Consider the following 15,510-nt stretch of genomic DNA (forward strand, 5'->3'; position numbering starts at 1 on the left):
TGTATTATAATGAATGGCACAGATTTATTTGGAAGAAAATTGCTTAAAGAGAGGAACAATTTTGTCGTGGGGGGGGGGAAGTTCAGCCATTTGAATTTAATATCATGGGAACTTGTTCATGTGTAAGTGTGTCCATAAGTCAGGCCTTCATAATTCATGGGCAGCCTGTCCAATGCTCACCAATTAGCTAAAAGACATTAGCAAGGCTCTGAGAGTATAAAGCATGTTTATAAATACTTTGAAACTTTCAAACCTCAGAATCATATTGCTACAAAGAGATCATCAGCAAGGAAACTGAATCTGGTCATTATGGTGTAAGGAAATTACAAGGTATTGACTTATATCAATTTAACAAATTGTAGAGTGGATATTTTAAGTAACCCCAGTCCACCTACTCTAATTCAAAGTATTAGCATCCAATTTATATTAAATAGATTCAACTAATTTTGGAAAGAAATTACAATAATTTTAACAATTAGAGCTAAGCTATTAATCTAATCTCCATATAAAATACTGAACTGACCTGTCTTCCCACATGAACATTTTTAGTCCATGTGGTAGTTCAAATCCCTATACACTTTTATAATTGTTTTTAAAAAGCCATAATTTTATGGTATTCTGACTTTGGGAAATAGGATATCAGTATTCATTCTTGATTGCTTGGGGAATTGAATCTTTTGAGCTGATTGCCTTTAAGACCTTGTTATTGGAAGATGCAGGATTAAACCAAATTGTACTATTTTGTGTCAGGTAAGCAAATTTTTCTTTCCGTTCTTTGGAATCATCAGTTATGCAGTGGTCATTGTGGGCTGGGCACAATTTGCATGCTATTTTGCCCTTTGAATAAAGATGGGGTTCATTTAAGTGTTTTTGTAAAATTTCCTTGATCAGTGTCTAAGTTTTCCACTTCTGCATTCCCCTTGAACCCTATTGGCACAGTTCCTGTGTCCATGAGCAAGTCGATATTATTGGTTAAGATAGTAGACTTTGGCTAGTCCCATTGCTATCTTAATTTGACATGAAGTTGAAGAAGAGTGGTTACACCATATTTCTTGTTTTCCATTTTCTCTTCCCTTCCAAATATCCTAGGTTCTGAGTCCAATTCAATGAAAATGGAGAGGGCAGTCTCTGCTGTAGAATCCTCTGCTTTGTAAATTAACAGTCCAGTCAGTGGTAAGTTTCAGTCATTTGTACTGAATCAATCTGGATAGGTGTCATTATGTTAAAATATCTTGGCTGTCTGAGCATGAACAGAGCGAAAGGCCAGCATGCCCATCCAGTACATCTGGACACAAGCCATACAAGAGATTTCAAAAAAATCAGTAAAATATTGCAGGAGGTTTTTCACTGATTCCCTCAAGTGACTGAGCTAAGTTCTAGGAGACTCTTGTCCACAAACTTTCTGCAGGTTATTAGGGTGATATAAATGGGGGAAATTTAACCTTCTATGTGCTTCAAAAATCTACATTGGGTGGTTGCTAGGAATCAGTTTGCTAACACAAAAACTCAGCATTTCCAAAATTTCTTCCCCCAGTGTAATTCTCCCTTTCCTATGCTTCCTTTGCTGTAACATCCATTTACTGAATGTGTATCACAGTTTAGTGCACCAATTTCTTTGCTCTTAAATTACCCTTTGGAAGAACTATTACAATATGCAAGATGTGCTGCTACTGTACTGTTTCGGGAATTGCAGGGCATTGAACCAGGGCAATCAAAGAGCAATAATGGGATGAAATACAACTTGTAGGGCAATCTGTGTGTGGTGACATAGGTTGGGAGATTGCTTCACCGAGCATCTACGCTCCATCCGCCAGAACAAGCTGTATCTTCCAGTGGCCATCCATTTTAATTCCACTTCCCACTCCCATTCCCATGTGTCCATCCATGGCTTCCTCCACTGTTAAGATAAGACCACACTTGGGTTGGAGGAACACCTTGTATTCTACTTGGGTAGCCTCCAACCTGATGACATGAACATCAATTTCTCAAAAGCCCCCCCCCCTCTCCTCCCCCCCCCGCCCCCCAGCCTGCTGAGTTCCTCCAACATTTTGTGTGTGTGAAAGTGCCTTTGGCCTATCTTATCAAAGATATGCAATTGAATTGACTTTATTTTTTACATCCTTCACATACATGAGGACTCAAAATCTTTGTGTTATGTCTCCATCTAAATGTGCAATTTATAGTAATATCTCAAATAATATGTACAACAGGACAATCAATATAGTGTAGAAATATAATTGTATCAGCGTGAGTTAATCAGTCTGAAGTCCTGGTGGTAAAAGCTGCGGAGCCTGTTGGTCCTGACTTTAATGCTGTGGTACCGTTCCCAGATGCTAGCAGCTGGAACAGTTTGTGGTTGGAGTGACTGGAGTCCCCAATGGTCCTTCGGGCTCTTTTTACACACCTGCCTCTGTAAATGTCCTGAATAGTGGGGAGTTCACATCCACAGATGCACTGGGCTGTCCGCATCACTCTTTGCAGAGTCCTGTGAATAAGAAAAATACAGTTCTCATACCAGGCAGTGATACAACCAGTCAGGATGCTCTCAATTGTGCCCTTGTAGAAAGTCTTTAGGATTTGGGAGCCCATACCAAACTTCCTGAACCGTCTGAGGTGAAAGAGATGCTGTTGTGCTTTTCTCACTACACAGCCAGTATGTACAGACCATGCGAGATCCTCAGTGATGTGGATGCCGAGGAACTTAAAGCTGTTCACCCTCTCAACCCCAGATCCATTGATGTCAATAGGGGTTAGCCTGTCTCCAATCCTCCTGTAGTCCACAACCAGCTCCTTGAGAGTTGTTAAGGTTCTGATCAGTGTAAATAGTTTGGAATATTATTTGGAGCTGCACAAGCAGAGAACTTGATACATTTTATATCTGGCCTCTGTTGGTAATCCTTGAGGACGTTAATACAATTAGCACATCTGCTTTAAGCAAAAATATGTCTTGCGTGGACATTGCAGGCTTCTTATTGGCCATTTTGGGGGATAAAATGAATGGATACAATTTCCCTGGCTCAGCCAATGGAGATAAGTTCTAGTGGTTATCAATCAGTTTCTTGATGTATAAACTTCACTCAGTAATGTAGCTGCTATGTCAAAGATTGAAAATCTAATCCTAGTCTAGGATCATTGTTAAACTCATATAATTGCAGTAATGGGAGGTTCTGCATTCAGAGATGCATATTTCCAATAAGACATTAAATGGACACACTACAGGCCTTGGGCTTATGTGAAGTTCCTGTTGCTTTATGGCTAGTGCTAAGGTGTTGTAACCTGGTTGATGGATCAGCTTTTAAAGCCAATCAGTTTGAGTCTTTTCTGCATACAAATTGAATGACACATTATGCAAAAGTTTTTTTCTTACAGTTGAAGAAAGCAATTTATTGGTTGTCGTATGACCATCTTTGAATTTTGTAAATGAGAGCATCTGTAGATGCTGGAAATCCCGAGCAACACACAAAATATTCAACTCAGCAGGCCAGGCAGCGAGTATGGGAAAGGGCACAGTCGACGTTTTGGCCCTCTGGTGTTAGACGCCCCTTACCATAGAAAACATCCTTCCCACATCCACTCTATCTAGGCCTTTCAATATTTGATAGGCTTTAGTGAGAGTCCCCCTCTTCCCCTCCCCCCATTCTTCTAAATTTCAGCGAGTAAAAGCTTAGAGCCTTCAATCGCTTCTCACAAAATATACCTTTCATTCTCAGAATCATTCCACTGAACCTCCTCTGAACCCTCTCCAATGTCAGTTCATCCTTTCTTAGATTAGGGGCACAAAACTGTTCATAATAGTGAGGCCTCAGCAGTGAAGGATGAATTCTATCATGATCACTGCATCCTGAGAGTTCTTTTACCTTGTACAGGTGTCCCCCGCTTTTCGAACGTTCACTTTACGAAACCTCACTGTTAGAAAAGACCTACATTAGTACCCTGTTTTCGCTAACATAAAATGTTTTCACTGTTACGAAGAAAGGCAGCACGCCAAAAAATCAGCGTGCAATAAAAGGCAGCGTGCGCCCCGAGCAGCCACTCTCCCCCAGATTCGGAATAGCATTCTCACCAGCATTGCTTAAACACATGCCTGTGAGCAGCCGTTAGCAAGGTGACTTCTATGCCTGAAAGAGCTCGTAAGGGTGTTACACTTAGCATAAAACTAGACATAATTAAGCATTTTGATCGTGGTGAATGAAGTAGGGACAAAGTGAGTTTGGCTTGTGGAAGTTGACTAAGGTGATGTTGAAGAGGTTTTGGCATCCCATGACCAAGAACTGATGAAGAGCTGATGCAATTGGAAGAGGAAAGAATAACAATGGAAACCGAATGAGTAATGATAAAGTACGACTTTAATTTTGAAAGGGTACGTCAGTTTAGGGGATATTTGCAGGATGGTTTGAGTCCTTACAAAGAACTGTATGATAGAAAAATGCGCGAGGCTCAGCAGTCAAGCAAGCTTTCCACATCAGCCACGGCAGATGACAAACCTCGACCTTCGACATCGAGGCAGGCTGATATAGGAGAAGATGAGCTGCCTGCCCTAATGGAAACAGATGACGAGATGGCACCCCAGTGTCCCACCACCCCAAAACCCAGGCCGCGGCAGATACCGACTCGCGGAGAATGCAGCGGTAGCTGGGAGGTACTCAGCGCATCTTTAAGAAAAAAAGCCGAAATAAACATGCTAATTAATTAGGTGCCGCCCGACACGTAATTGTCGGCCCAGATCAGAGGCGATGCAATCAGCACTGATCTGGGCGGACAGTCGGCAGCCTGGAGGGTGGGGGCCACTGCACCACCCAAACTCTTGACGACTCAGCCTAACACACCATCACCAGTGTGCTCTGCGCTGTCCCAATTCCGCTAAGTGATACTACACTGTACATACATTATTTCTACTTTATATCGGCTATGTATTTTTACGTGTTATTTGGTATGATGTGGCAGCTTCATAGCCTAAAGGTTACCGGAGAGCGCTTGTGCCGTGTTTTTGCTAACAGCGCTTGCGTGAGATCTTCGCTACGGAGAACAGTTCAGGCAATGATTGTGGATAAGTATTTCTACTTTATATAAGCTGTGTATTTATCATATTCTTGCTTTTACTATATGTTATTGTTATTTTAGGTTTTGTGTTATTTGGCATGATTTGGTAGGTTATTTTTGGGTCTGTGAACACTCACAAAATTTTCCCATATAAATGAATGGTAATTGCTTCTTTGCTTTACGACATTCCGGCTTACGAACTGTTTCATAGGAATGCTCTACCTTCGGATGGCGGGGGAAACCTGTACTCCCTAATCAGATGCAGTTCATTTCACAATACCCAATCCATTCAACTCTCAGCCTATCTTTCTGTCCTTTCGATACAATGTGTATCCTCCTTTCAGCCATGACTCAGTGATGTCCACGTCATAATCTGTGAATCTCTGAACTACAAGATCTACCTTATTCCATATACTGCATGCATCTTCAGTCCTGTATCTGTCACCCTTTTTGATTTTTGCCCTCTCCCCTTTACATTGCAACTCATCCCACTGACTGTGATTTAGCCCTATCATCTGCTTGTCATCCATCAGCCCTATCACTCTCATTCCTATCTCCCTGTCAGATCAGTTTAAACCCTCTCCAACAACTCTATCAAGCCTGCCTGCAAGGATATTGTCCCCCTCCCCCCTTAGGTTTGGGTGCCTTCATCAGAAAAGACCCCAGTTATCCAGAAATCTTTAACCTTGCCCCCAGCAGCTTCTCAGCCATGCATTCATCTGCCAAATTATCCTGTTCTTGCCCTCACTGGCACATGGCACAGGCAGAAATCCAGAAATTGCTACCCTGGAAAGCTTTTCCACTTTCTCTCTCGCTCCCTAAATTTTCTCTTCAGGATAACCTCACTTTTCCTACCTATGTCACTGATGGCGATATGTGCCATGTCTGGCTACTCATTCCCCTCTCCCTTAGACTGTCATGGACCCAATCCGAGATGTCCCTGATCTTGCCACTGGGAGGCAACATATCATCCGGGTGTCTTATCACATCCACAGAATCTCGTGTCTATGAAATCCCCCATCACTACTGCAGTCCTCTTCTACCCCCTTCCCTTCTGAGCCACAGCACCAAACCCAGTGCCAGTTGCTGTGGCAAAATAGGAAAAGTAACTCTCTTATACCTGTGGACACCTTGAGAGCTATTCTAAAGTGACTTGAAACCTGGCAATTTCCACGCAGATCAGTGAGCAGTGTACATAAGCCTTTCTGTTTGCAGGTGTATGAATTAGGAGTTGGCCATTTAGCTTAAGTTTACTTCACTGTTTAATAAGATCATGGCTCTTTTGATTGTAATTTTAACTTAAGACAACTTTTGCTGTGTTCCTTCTCTCCCTCCCCCACCCGCCACACCCTCAATCTGTCGCTGCCTTCAACACATGAAGTATCTTTGTATCTTAAACATTTGATGAAAAAGTCTATGCTTCCATGCTTTTTTGAGGATGAGAGATTGAAAGACCTCACGTTGCAGAGGAAACATTGCCTCATCTGTCTTGGGTGGCTAAGTCTTAAATATTTTGATCTTGTTTTAAAGTTATGGTACCATGGATTAAGATTCTGCTAAGGAAATGTCTTCCGAATATCCATATTGTGAAACCCCTCAGAATCTTGCATGTTTCAATCGGGTATTCATCACGCAATGATTCTCTGAACTGCTAACGCATTTGCATTGATATGGCCAAGTGGTTAAGGCGTTTGTCTAGTGATTTAAAGGTCGCTAGTTCAAGCCTTGGCTGAGGCAGCGTGTGTGTCCTTGAGCAAGGCACTTAACCACACATTGCTCTGCGACGACACCGGTGCCAAGCTGTATGGGTCCTAATGCCCTTCCCTTGGACAACATCGGTGGCGTGGAGAGGGGAGACTTGCAGCATGGGCAGCTGCTGGTCTTCCATACAACCTTGCCCAGGCCTGCGCCCTGGAAACCTTCCAAGGCGCAAATCCATGGTCTGACTAGACTAACGGATGCCTATTAGAAAATAGAACTTTATAGCGCAAAGGATATTGTTTTCACAGATTCCTGTGTAACTGAAGCATAATACCCTAAACACAGGATCCCTCGGTTAATGGTAAGACTCCATGGTTGGGAACCCCCGCCTTAAAGCTGAAGGTTAGCTACTTCACTGCACTCCCAGCCTAGGGCAGCTAACAGTGCTATCCTTTAAGTTCTTGTAATCACGTTGGTTTCTTGTGGGTGCTCTGCTTTTCCCCCACGTTCCAAAATCATGTGGGTTTGTAGGTTAATTGGCTCTAGTGTGTGGTAAAATCTAGTTTAATGTGTGGAGAGAATAAAATAGGTTCACTGCTGAGAAGATCACTTTGGATGGTGAGAAGGGAGGAAGTGAAAGGTAATTTGTTGCACATTGCCTGTAGGGATCATAGACAGTAAGGATTAAAATTGTAAACTGACGTTGTAGGGCTGGGAGTGACAGTATATCACTGGAATAATGATGAAAGGCTTCAGAATCAGGTTTATTATCACTGGCATGTGACATGAAATTTGTTGACCTAGCAGCAGCAGTTCAATGCAATACAGAACCCAGAAGAGGAAAAGATAATAATAAAATAAAAGTAGTAATACTAATGAGAAATAAAGTCAATTAGAGTATACATATATTGAGTAGATTTTAGAAAACATGCAAAAACAGAAATACTCTATACTTAAAAAGTGAGGTAGTGTCCAAGGATTTAATGCTTCTTTAGGAATCAGATGGCAGAGGGGAAGAAGCTGATCCTGAATCGCTGAGTGTGTACCTTCAGGCTTCTGTACCTCCTACCTGATGGTAACAGTGAGAAAAGGGCATGCCCTGGGTGACGGAAGTCCTTAATAATGGACGCTGCCTTTCTGAGACACGGCTCCCTGAAGATGTCCTGGATACTTTGTAGGCTAGTACCCAAGATGGAGCTGACTAGATTTACAACCCTCTGCAGCTTTCAGTCCTGTGTCATAGCCCCTCCATACCAGACAGTGATGCAACCTGTCAGAATGCTCTCCACAGTACAACTATAGACCTTTTTGAGTGTTTTTGTTCACATACCAAATCTCTTCAAACTCCAATGAAGTATAGCCGCTGTCTTGCTTTCTTTATAACTGCATCGATATGTTGGGACCAGGTTAGATCCTCAGAGATCTTGACACCCAAGAACTTGAAGCTGCTCACTCTCTCCACTTCTGATCCCTCTGAGAATTGATATGTGTTCCTTCGTCTTACCCTTCCTGAAGTCCACAATCAGCTCTTTTGTCTTACTGACATTGAGTGCCAGGTTGTTGCTATGGAACCACTCCACAAGATGGTCTATCTCACTCCTGTACACCCTCTCGTCACCACCTGAGATTCTACCAACTATGGTTGTATCGTCAGCAAATTACAGATGGTATTTCAGCTATGCTTAGCCACACAGTCATGTGTATACAGAGAGTAGAGCAGTGAGCTAAGCACACACCACTGAGATGCACCAGTGTTGATCGTCAGTGAGGAGGAGATGTTATCACCAATTTGTACAGACTGCAATTGGATCCTCAATTCCTAACTGGAAGACAGAGGGTGGTACAGAGGCCCAGGTTCTGCAACTTCTCCATCAGGATTGTGGGAATGATGGTATTAAAGGCTGAGTTGTAGTCAATGAACAACATCCTGACGTAGGTGTTTATGTTGTCGAGGTGGTCTAAAGCTGTGTGGAGAGCCATTAAGATTGCGTCTGCTGTTGACCTATTGTGGCGATAGGCAAATTGCAGTGAGTCTAGGTCATTTCTGAGGCAGGAATTCAGTCTAGTCATGATCAAGCTCTCAAAGCAGTTCATCACTGTTGATGTGACTGCTACCGGGCGATAGTCATAAAGGCAGCTCACGTTATTCTTCTTAGGCACTGGTATAATTGTTGCCTTTTTGAAACAAGAGGGAACTTCTGCCTGTAGCAGTGAGAGGTTGAAAATGTCCTTGAGTACTCCCGCTAGTTGGTTGGCACAGGTTTTCAGAGCCTTACCTGGTACTCCATCTGGACCTTCCACCTTGTGAGGGTTCACTGTCTTTAAAGACAGCCTAACATCAGCCTCTGAGACGGAGATCTTCACAGCTGTAGTTGAGTTCTGCCTTTCAAAGCGTGCATAAAAGGTGTTCAGTTCATCTGGTGGTGAAGCATCGCTGCCATTCACGCTATTGGGTTTCGCTTTGTAGGAAGTAATGTCTCGCAGACCCTGCCAGAGTGATGTCGCCTCCAGACTTGTTTGAAATTGTGTGACAGGTTAGGATGAGGGTGGCAGAGCTTAGGATGAGAAAGTTTTAAACTAGTTATAGTTCATGTTTGATTTCTCTTGGAGGTATTATTACGCTGTGCTGGAATAATGTGATGGGAAAGGTTTTGGAATTGTTAATGACTGGACAAAATTGGCACTTAACAATAAACAGATGGAGCAGCTGATACTGCATAGCTGTGCAAAATGATGCCTATCCTCTGTCTTTGGTTGTGCTTGATCAACACTATATTCTGGTCATTTGTATTAAGTATTTAAAGTTTCAGAGGAAGCTTTTCCAAAGGAAGCACTGAACTGTGGTGCCATTCTCAGAATTGCTAGTCCATCATTTCTGTAGTAAGGCAGCGTGTCTTTAGGAGGAAGTGTGTTTAAGATTAATTGTGCTGCTTCATTGCGAAGGGAGGATAATGCTTGCTATGTTGTTTTAGACATTAACCCATGCAATGTAATAATCTGTTTGCTCCAAACCGAGTGCAACTTGTATGTGGCATCCCCGAAACAGTGGCTTCGCTTGCAATAGCCTCATTTCAAATTACATTTATTGTCAAAGAATATAAATTATACTGCCTTGATCTGTTGCTTACAGGCAGCTACAAAGCGAGAAACCTGAAAGGACCCATTTTAAAAAAGTAAAAGAGCAGCATCTGATGTGCAGTGAACGGCCCAGTGAGTAGGACCATTCCGAACCAAAATGAGCCCTTAGCTCTGAACCCTGGAGTAGGCCTAAGCCTCTATCAGACCATCATATTAGCAGGCACAGAGCACAGCAGCCCGGGGGGGAGATGTTGGCGGTCTTCATAGCCTCTGTCATGGATGGAGAGTGAGTGATATCGATCCCGGCACCCTGTCTTTCCAGTATACTGCTTAAATTGTCCAAGCAGTGTATCTTACCTTGGACTGGGATTCCTTTTTGAGGCTTTTAGTACAAAAATTAACTGGCAATCTATTGGTGCTAAATTGGAGTGTTATTTGTGTGTAGTTTCTGAGATTTCAAATTAAGTCTACAGTTTTGAAGAGGTATCCTGAGACCCAGTTCATTTATCTCTCATTTAGAATTTCTCCCGACCTGTTTGTGGGAGCTTTGTATTTCCTTCACTGCAGTGGCAAAGTTGTAAGCTACGGGATGATTGAGTGGAGTGTTCCGAAAGAGATGCTTGCTTTTCCCCCCTATTACTTTTAAGTGTGGAGCTCATAATCAGAATCAGGTTTATTATCACCGGCATGTGGCATGAAATTTGTTAACCTGGCAGCAGCAGTTCAATGCAATACATAATCTAGCAGAGAGGAAAAAAAATAATAATCTGTGTCTGTCTAGGTACCACATCCGATGCGGGCGTTGGTGACCATGGTTTTCCATATAGAACTACCCCTTGTTCTTTGGATGGCTTCCATTTCCTCGATGTGTAGCCACCTGGCTAGGCTTTTGATGTACATCAGCCAATGTCTTCCTCTAGGTTTGCTCCCATCGATCTTTCCAGAGAGTATAAGTTTTTCTAGTTCATCTTTCCGCATGATGTGTCCTAGGAATCTGAGTTGCCTTTCTCTTATTGTTGGTATGAGTGATCAAACTGCTTGGGCTCTTCTGAGAACTTCTTCATTTGATGTGTGTGTGGTCCATGATATTTTTAACATTCTCCTGTAGAACCATAATTCAGCTGCTTCTAGTCTCTTTTCCATTGCTGGAGAAATGGTCCAGCATTCACTTCCATAAGTCAGGATAGAATAAAAGTAGCACTGCAGTATTCTGTTTTTAGTGTACATGCTCATCTTTGTCTGTTAATATGGTCTTCATTTTCTGGAAAGCTTCTTTTGCCATTGCTATTCTGTATTTGATATGTGTCGCACCTGTCGTCACTTGTTATTAAGCTGCCAAGATATCTGAATTTGTTGACTTGTTTGATGATTGTATTTCCGATCTTGATCACACATTGTGTGATGTTTGTCTTTCTGGAGATGATCTTGGTGTTGATTGAGAGGCCTCTGTGATTGCTTTCTGCAACCACTAAGCAGTTCTTGAATGCAAACACAAGGAAATCTGCAGATGCTGGAATTTCAAGCAACACACAAGTTGCTGGTGAACGCAGCAGGCCAGTTAGCATCTCTAGGAAGAGATACAGTCGACGTTTTGGGCTGAGACCCTTCGACTGTACCTCTTCCTAGAGATGCTACAAGACCTGCTGCGTTCACCAGCAACTTTTATGTGTGAAGCAGTTCTTGAAGTTTTGTTTCTGATTCAGCTATTAGTACAATGTCATCAGCATATCTGATGTTATTTATATTATGGCCTCCAATTGTGAATCCTTTGTCTGATACTTAAGGTATTTTCAAAGACATCAAAGGATTCATAATTGGAGGCCATAATAAATAAATAAAAAATAAATAAACAAGTAAATCGATTACGTATATTGAATAAATTTTTACAAATGTGCAGAAACAGAAATACTGAATATTAAAAAAAAAACATGAGCTAATGTCCAAAGCTTCATTGTCCATTCAGGAATCAGATGACAGAGGGGAAGAAGCTGTTCCTGAATCGCTGAGTGTGTGCCTTCAGGCTTCTGTACTTCCTACCTGATGGTAACAGTGAGAAAAAGGGTCCTGGGTGCTGGAGGTCCTTAATAATGGATGCTGCCTTTCTGAGACACCGCTCCCTAAAGATGTCCTGGATGCTTTGTAGGCTAGTGCCCAAGATGGAGCTGACTGGATTTACAACCTTCTGCAGCTTCTTTCGGTCCTGTGCAGTTGTCCCTCCATACCAGACAGTGATGCAGCCTGTCAGGATGTTCTCCATGGTACAACTATAGAAGTTTTTGAGTGTATTTGTTGACATGCCAAATCTCTTCAAACTCCTCATAAAGTATAGCTTCTGCTTTACCTTCTTTATAACTACATCGATATGTTGGGACCAGGTTAGATCCTCAGAGATCTTGATACCCAAGAACTTGAAGCTGCTCACTCTCTCCACTTCTGATCCCTCTATGAGGATTGGTATGTGTTCATCCGTCTCACCCTTCCTGAAGTCCACAATCAGTCCTTCTGTCTTACTGATGTAGAGTGCCAGGTTGTTGCTGTGGTACCATTCCACTAGTTGGCATATCTGAGGATATCAGGATTTATAAACACTCATCCTATGATTCATAGTGAAGAACCTCAATGTAAGTTGATCTGATTTCTTATTGTTATTCTCCATACCCTGGGATTCTTTCTGTAAACTCATACTTGCAAGCAACCTTGAAACAAGCTGTAGTCAATGGGCCTACTTCCTCAGTTCTTTGCTGTTCTGCATTATTTTATGAATAGTAGGGATGCTGGTGCATTGCCAGCGTAAAACACTAAACATTTAAGTCACAGTGCTTGATCCCATTGTCGGCCACATCAGTCCTAAGGTCTGTAATTCTGTAAGAATTGTTGGCTAATCAACACAACTACAGATTGTTAAGCATTACTGTTATGTTAATGAATTAGTTGCTCAGTTTTCTCAGGATTCAAGTTTATGTATCATGTGTACATTGAAACATACAGTGAAATGACATTTGCATTAATAGCATTAAAAGCAGCTTTAAAGACATCCTTGTATTGTAAGATGTTGGGGTGGAGAGAAGAGATTCTGTTGTATTGCTTTTAGTGAGGAGAAACAATGGTGCTAGTTTCATGGGTGATTTTGGCTTTGCTCCTGTTAACATGGCAACGATGTTCTTAGACTGTCATTGCTCCTTTGGTCGTCCCAGAAAAGGTACATTCTGGTCTGAGCGGTGGGGCAAAAAGCTCTTACTCGAGCTGTGCAAGATCCTCTTTCTCCGTAATCTTGATACATTAAGTGGTTCTTTTTCCATAGGTGCTGACGGGCTGAGCTTTGTCCACCAATATTCCAGTTTTTGTGTTAATATAAATCACTTACGGGGTTTTTGATTGCCGTCATTTTTCATTAGGCCTCTAAGCAGTCGGGCATGTTGTCTAAACATGGCCAGAGCAGGAGTGGGGTAAAGAAAGGAATTAACCCATGCCCTCTGGAATTTATTGGTTGCTTTTAAAATCTTTGATTCTGCCAGCTTTTGTTCAAATTCGATTTTAGTATTGGTAATGGGATGTGAATTCTGGTGTTTCGTTATGAAGCCATTCAACCCATCGCATCATTGCAGACTCTCAGAATTCCTCCTCATTTCCACATTAACAACACAAACTTTGGGATGTGGGGTGAGGAAACTAGGGCACCTATGGGAAACAGAGAAAATGAGTAAAATCCACAGATTGTACAGGAGGTGGTCAAGCCCAAGGCACAGAAGCAGCAGACCAGTGTGCTGTGATTTTTTTAGTACTACATAGTGTGGTTCCTAAGCCAGTGGCCAACTTTGTCATGGCTACTTTTATAGCTCAGGGTTTTGCATCATACTGCATTTGTTCTGTTGTGTTCCTTCAGATCATTTTGTGGCCTCTTGTCTCCATCTCCTCATCCCTGTATAATATTTATGTAAAATATGCAGCTTTCTCTAATTCTGGCCTCTGTTATCATTGAGTAATCATTTTGTTCTCTCCCTAAATCTTTGCCTCTTCACCTTTTTTTCTTAAGACATTCCTTTAAACCTACCTCAACATCTGCTTTTGGATGTGGTACATGAGGTACAACAGAACAACCCCCAGCTCCCACCACAAGAACTAACATGCGCCAGTTACCGCAAACTTAGCAAGAAACAGTTGACACTTGGTTCTAAATGTTTTTACAAATTGTTTTCTCTAAAGTTGCAATAATTTTGGCTTAACCATTCCTTGTGCCGAAGTAGAACTCAGCAAAATTTTAGGAATCAGGTGAAAAGAAAATAGCAGATTCAAGGTAAAAATGCAAAACTCCTGGGTGCTTTTGGTCTTTGTATGGAAACTTGGCCCACCATGTCTGTGCTGACTGTGATGCCAATTTAAACAAATCTCATCTGCATGCACTGGGTCATTATCCCTCTGCCTGCCTACTTGTGTGCCCTCTGAATATCTCTCTATTGCTGTTTTATCTGCTTCCACAAGAGCTGACCCAGCAATCCACAAATTTGATCCTAGGCTAATTGAACAATCCAACCAGTACATCTTTGGACTGTGAGAGGAAACCCACATGGTCCTTACAGGCTGTGGCAGGAATTGAACCCAGATCGCTGTACTGTATAACGTTGTGCTAACCACAGCGTTATTGTGCCATCCTGTCTCTCAAATCTTCAAATGTTGCCTCACTCTACTTAAACCTATGCCCTCTAGTGTTTCCTCCCTGGGGGGAAAAGGCTGTATTCATGCCTGTCATAATTTTATATGCTTCTATCTGGTCACCCCTCAGCCTTCAACACTCCAGCCAAAATCAATCCAAGTTTGTCCAACTTTTCCTTGTAGTTACAATCCAGTCCAGTATCCTGGTTAACCTAAAGCCAGTGGTCCCCAGCCACCGGTACCAGGCCGCAAGGAAGCGATATGATTTGGCGATATGAGTCAGCTGCACCTTTCCTCATTCCCTGTCACAGCCACTGTTGACCTTGAACGCACGCGAGGTCATCACGCACACGTCATCCATGTCAGCGCGAGAAGGAGATCAACTCCTCGAGCTTGCAAATGATGGTGGGCTGAAAAGTATGTTTGACATAACATCTCTGCTGGCATTCTGGATCAAAGTCAAGGCTAAATATCCTGAGAGAACCATGAATGCACTGAAAACGTTGCTCCCATTTTCAACGTATCTCTGCAATGAATGCAACGAAAACTAAATTGCGGAATAGATTGGACATAAGGAATCCCCTTATAGAATCTCATAGAATTTTTTGAGGATGTAACTAGTAGAGTGGATAGGGGAGAACCAGTGGATGTGGTATATTTGGATTTTCAAAAGGCTTTTGAGAAGGTCCCACACAGGAGATTAGTGTGCAAACTTAAAGCACATGGTATTGTGGGGGTAAGGTATTGATGTGAATAGAGAATTGGTTAGCAGACAGGAAGCAAAGAGTGGGAATAAATGGGACCTTTTCAGAATGGCAGGCAGTGACTCGTGGGGTACCGCAAGGCTCGGTGCTGGGACCCCAGTTGTTTACAATATATATTAATGACTTGGATGAGGGAATTAAATGCAGCATCTCCAAGTTCGCGGATGACACGAAGCTGGGTGGCAGTGTTAGCTGTGAGGAGGATGCTAAGAGGATGCAGGGTGACTTGGATAGGTTGGGTGAGTAGGCAAATTCATGGCAGATGCAACTTAATGTG

At 42.4% G+C, this 15,510-nt stretch overlaps 2 protein-coding genes across 2 annotated transcripts in view; one reads left to right on the forward strand and one right to left on the reverse strand.

Annotated features, from left to right (window-relative positions):
• Window positions 1-15,510, forward strand: part of crkl (v-crk avian sarcoma virus CT10 oncogene homolog-like) — a 74,804-nt gene that overhangs the window by 37,913 nt on the left and 21,381 nt on the right. The gene's annotated exons all lie outside the window — the stretch shown is intronic.
• Window positions 2,163-15,510, reverse strand: part of klhl22 (kelch-like family member 22) — a 211,770-nt gene continuing 198,422 nt past the window's right edge. The window contains exon 7 of the mRNA XM_072243469.1: window positions 2,163-2,485. Coding sequence (XP_072099570.1) covers window positions 2,438-2,485 — 48 coding nt within the window. The 3' untranslated portion in view covers window positions 2,163-2,437. The remainder of the gene's footprint in view (window positions 2,486-15,510) is intronic.

The sequence above is a fragment of the Mobula birostris genome, chromosome 25 (genome assembly GCF_030028105.1).
Source record: "Mobula birostris isolate sMobBir1 chromosome 25, sMobBir1.hap1, whole genome shotgun sequence".
Classification (NCBI taxonomy): domain Eukaryota; kingdom Metazoa; phylum Chordata; class Chondrichthyes; order Myliobatiformes; family Myliobatidae; genus Mobula; species Mobula birostris.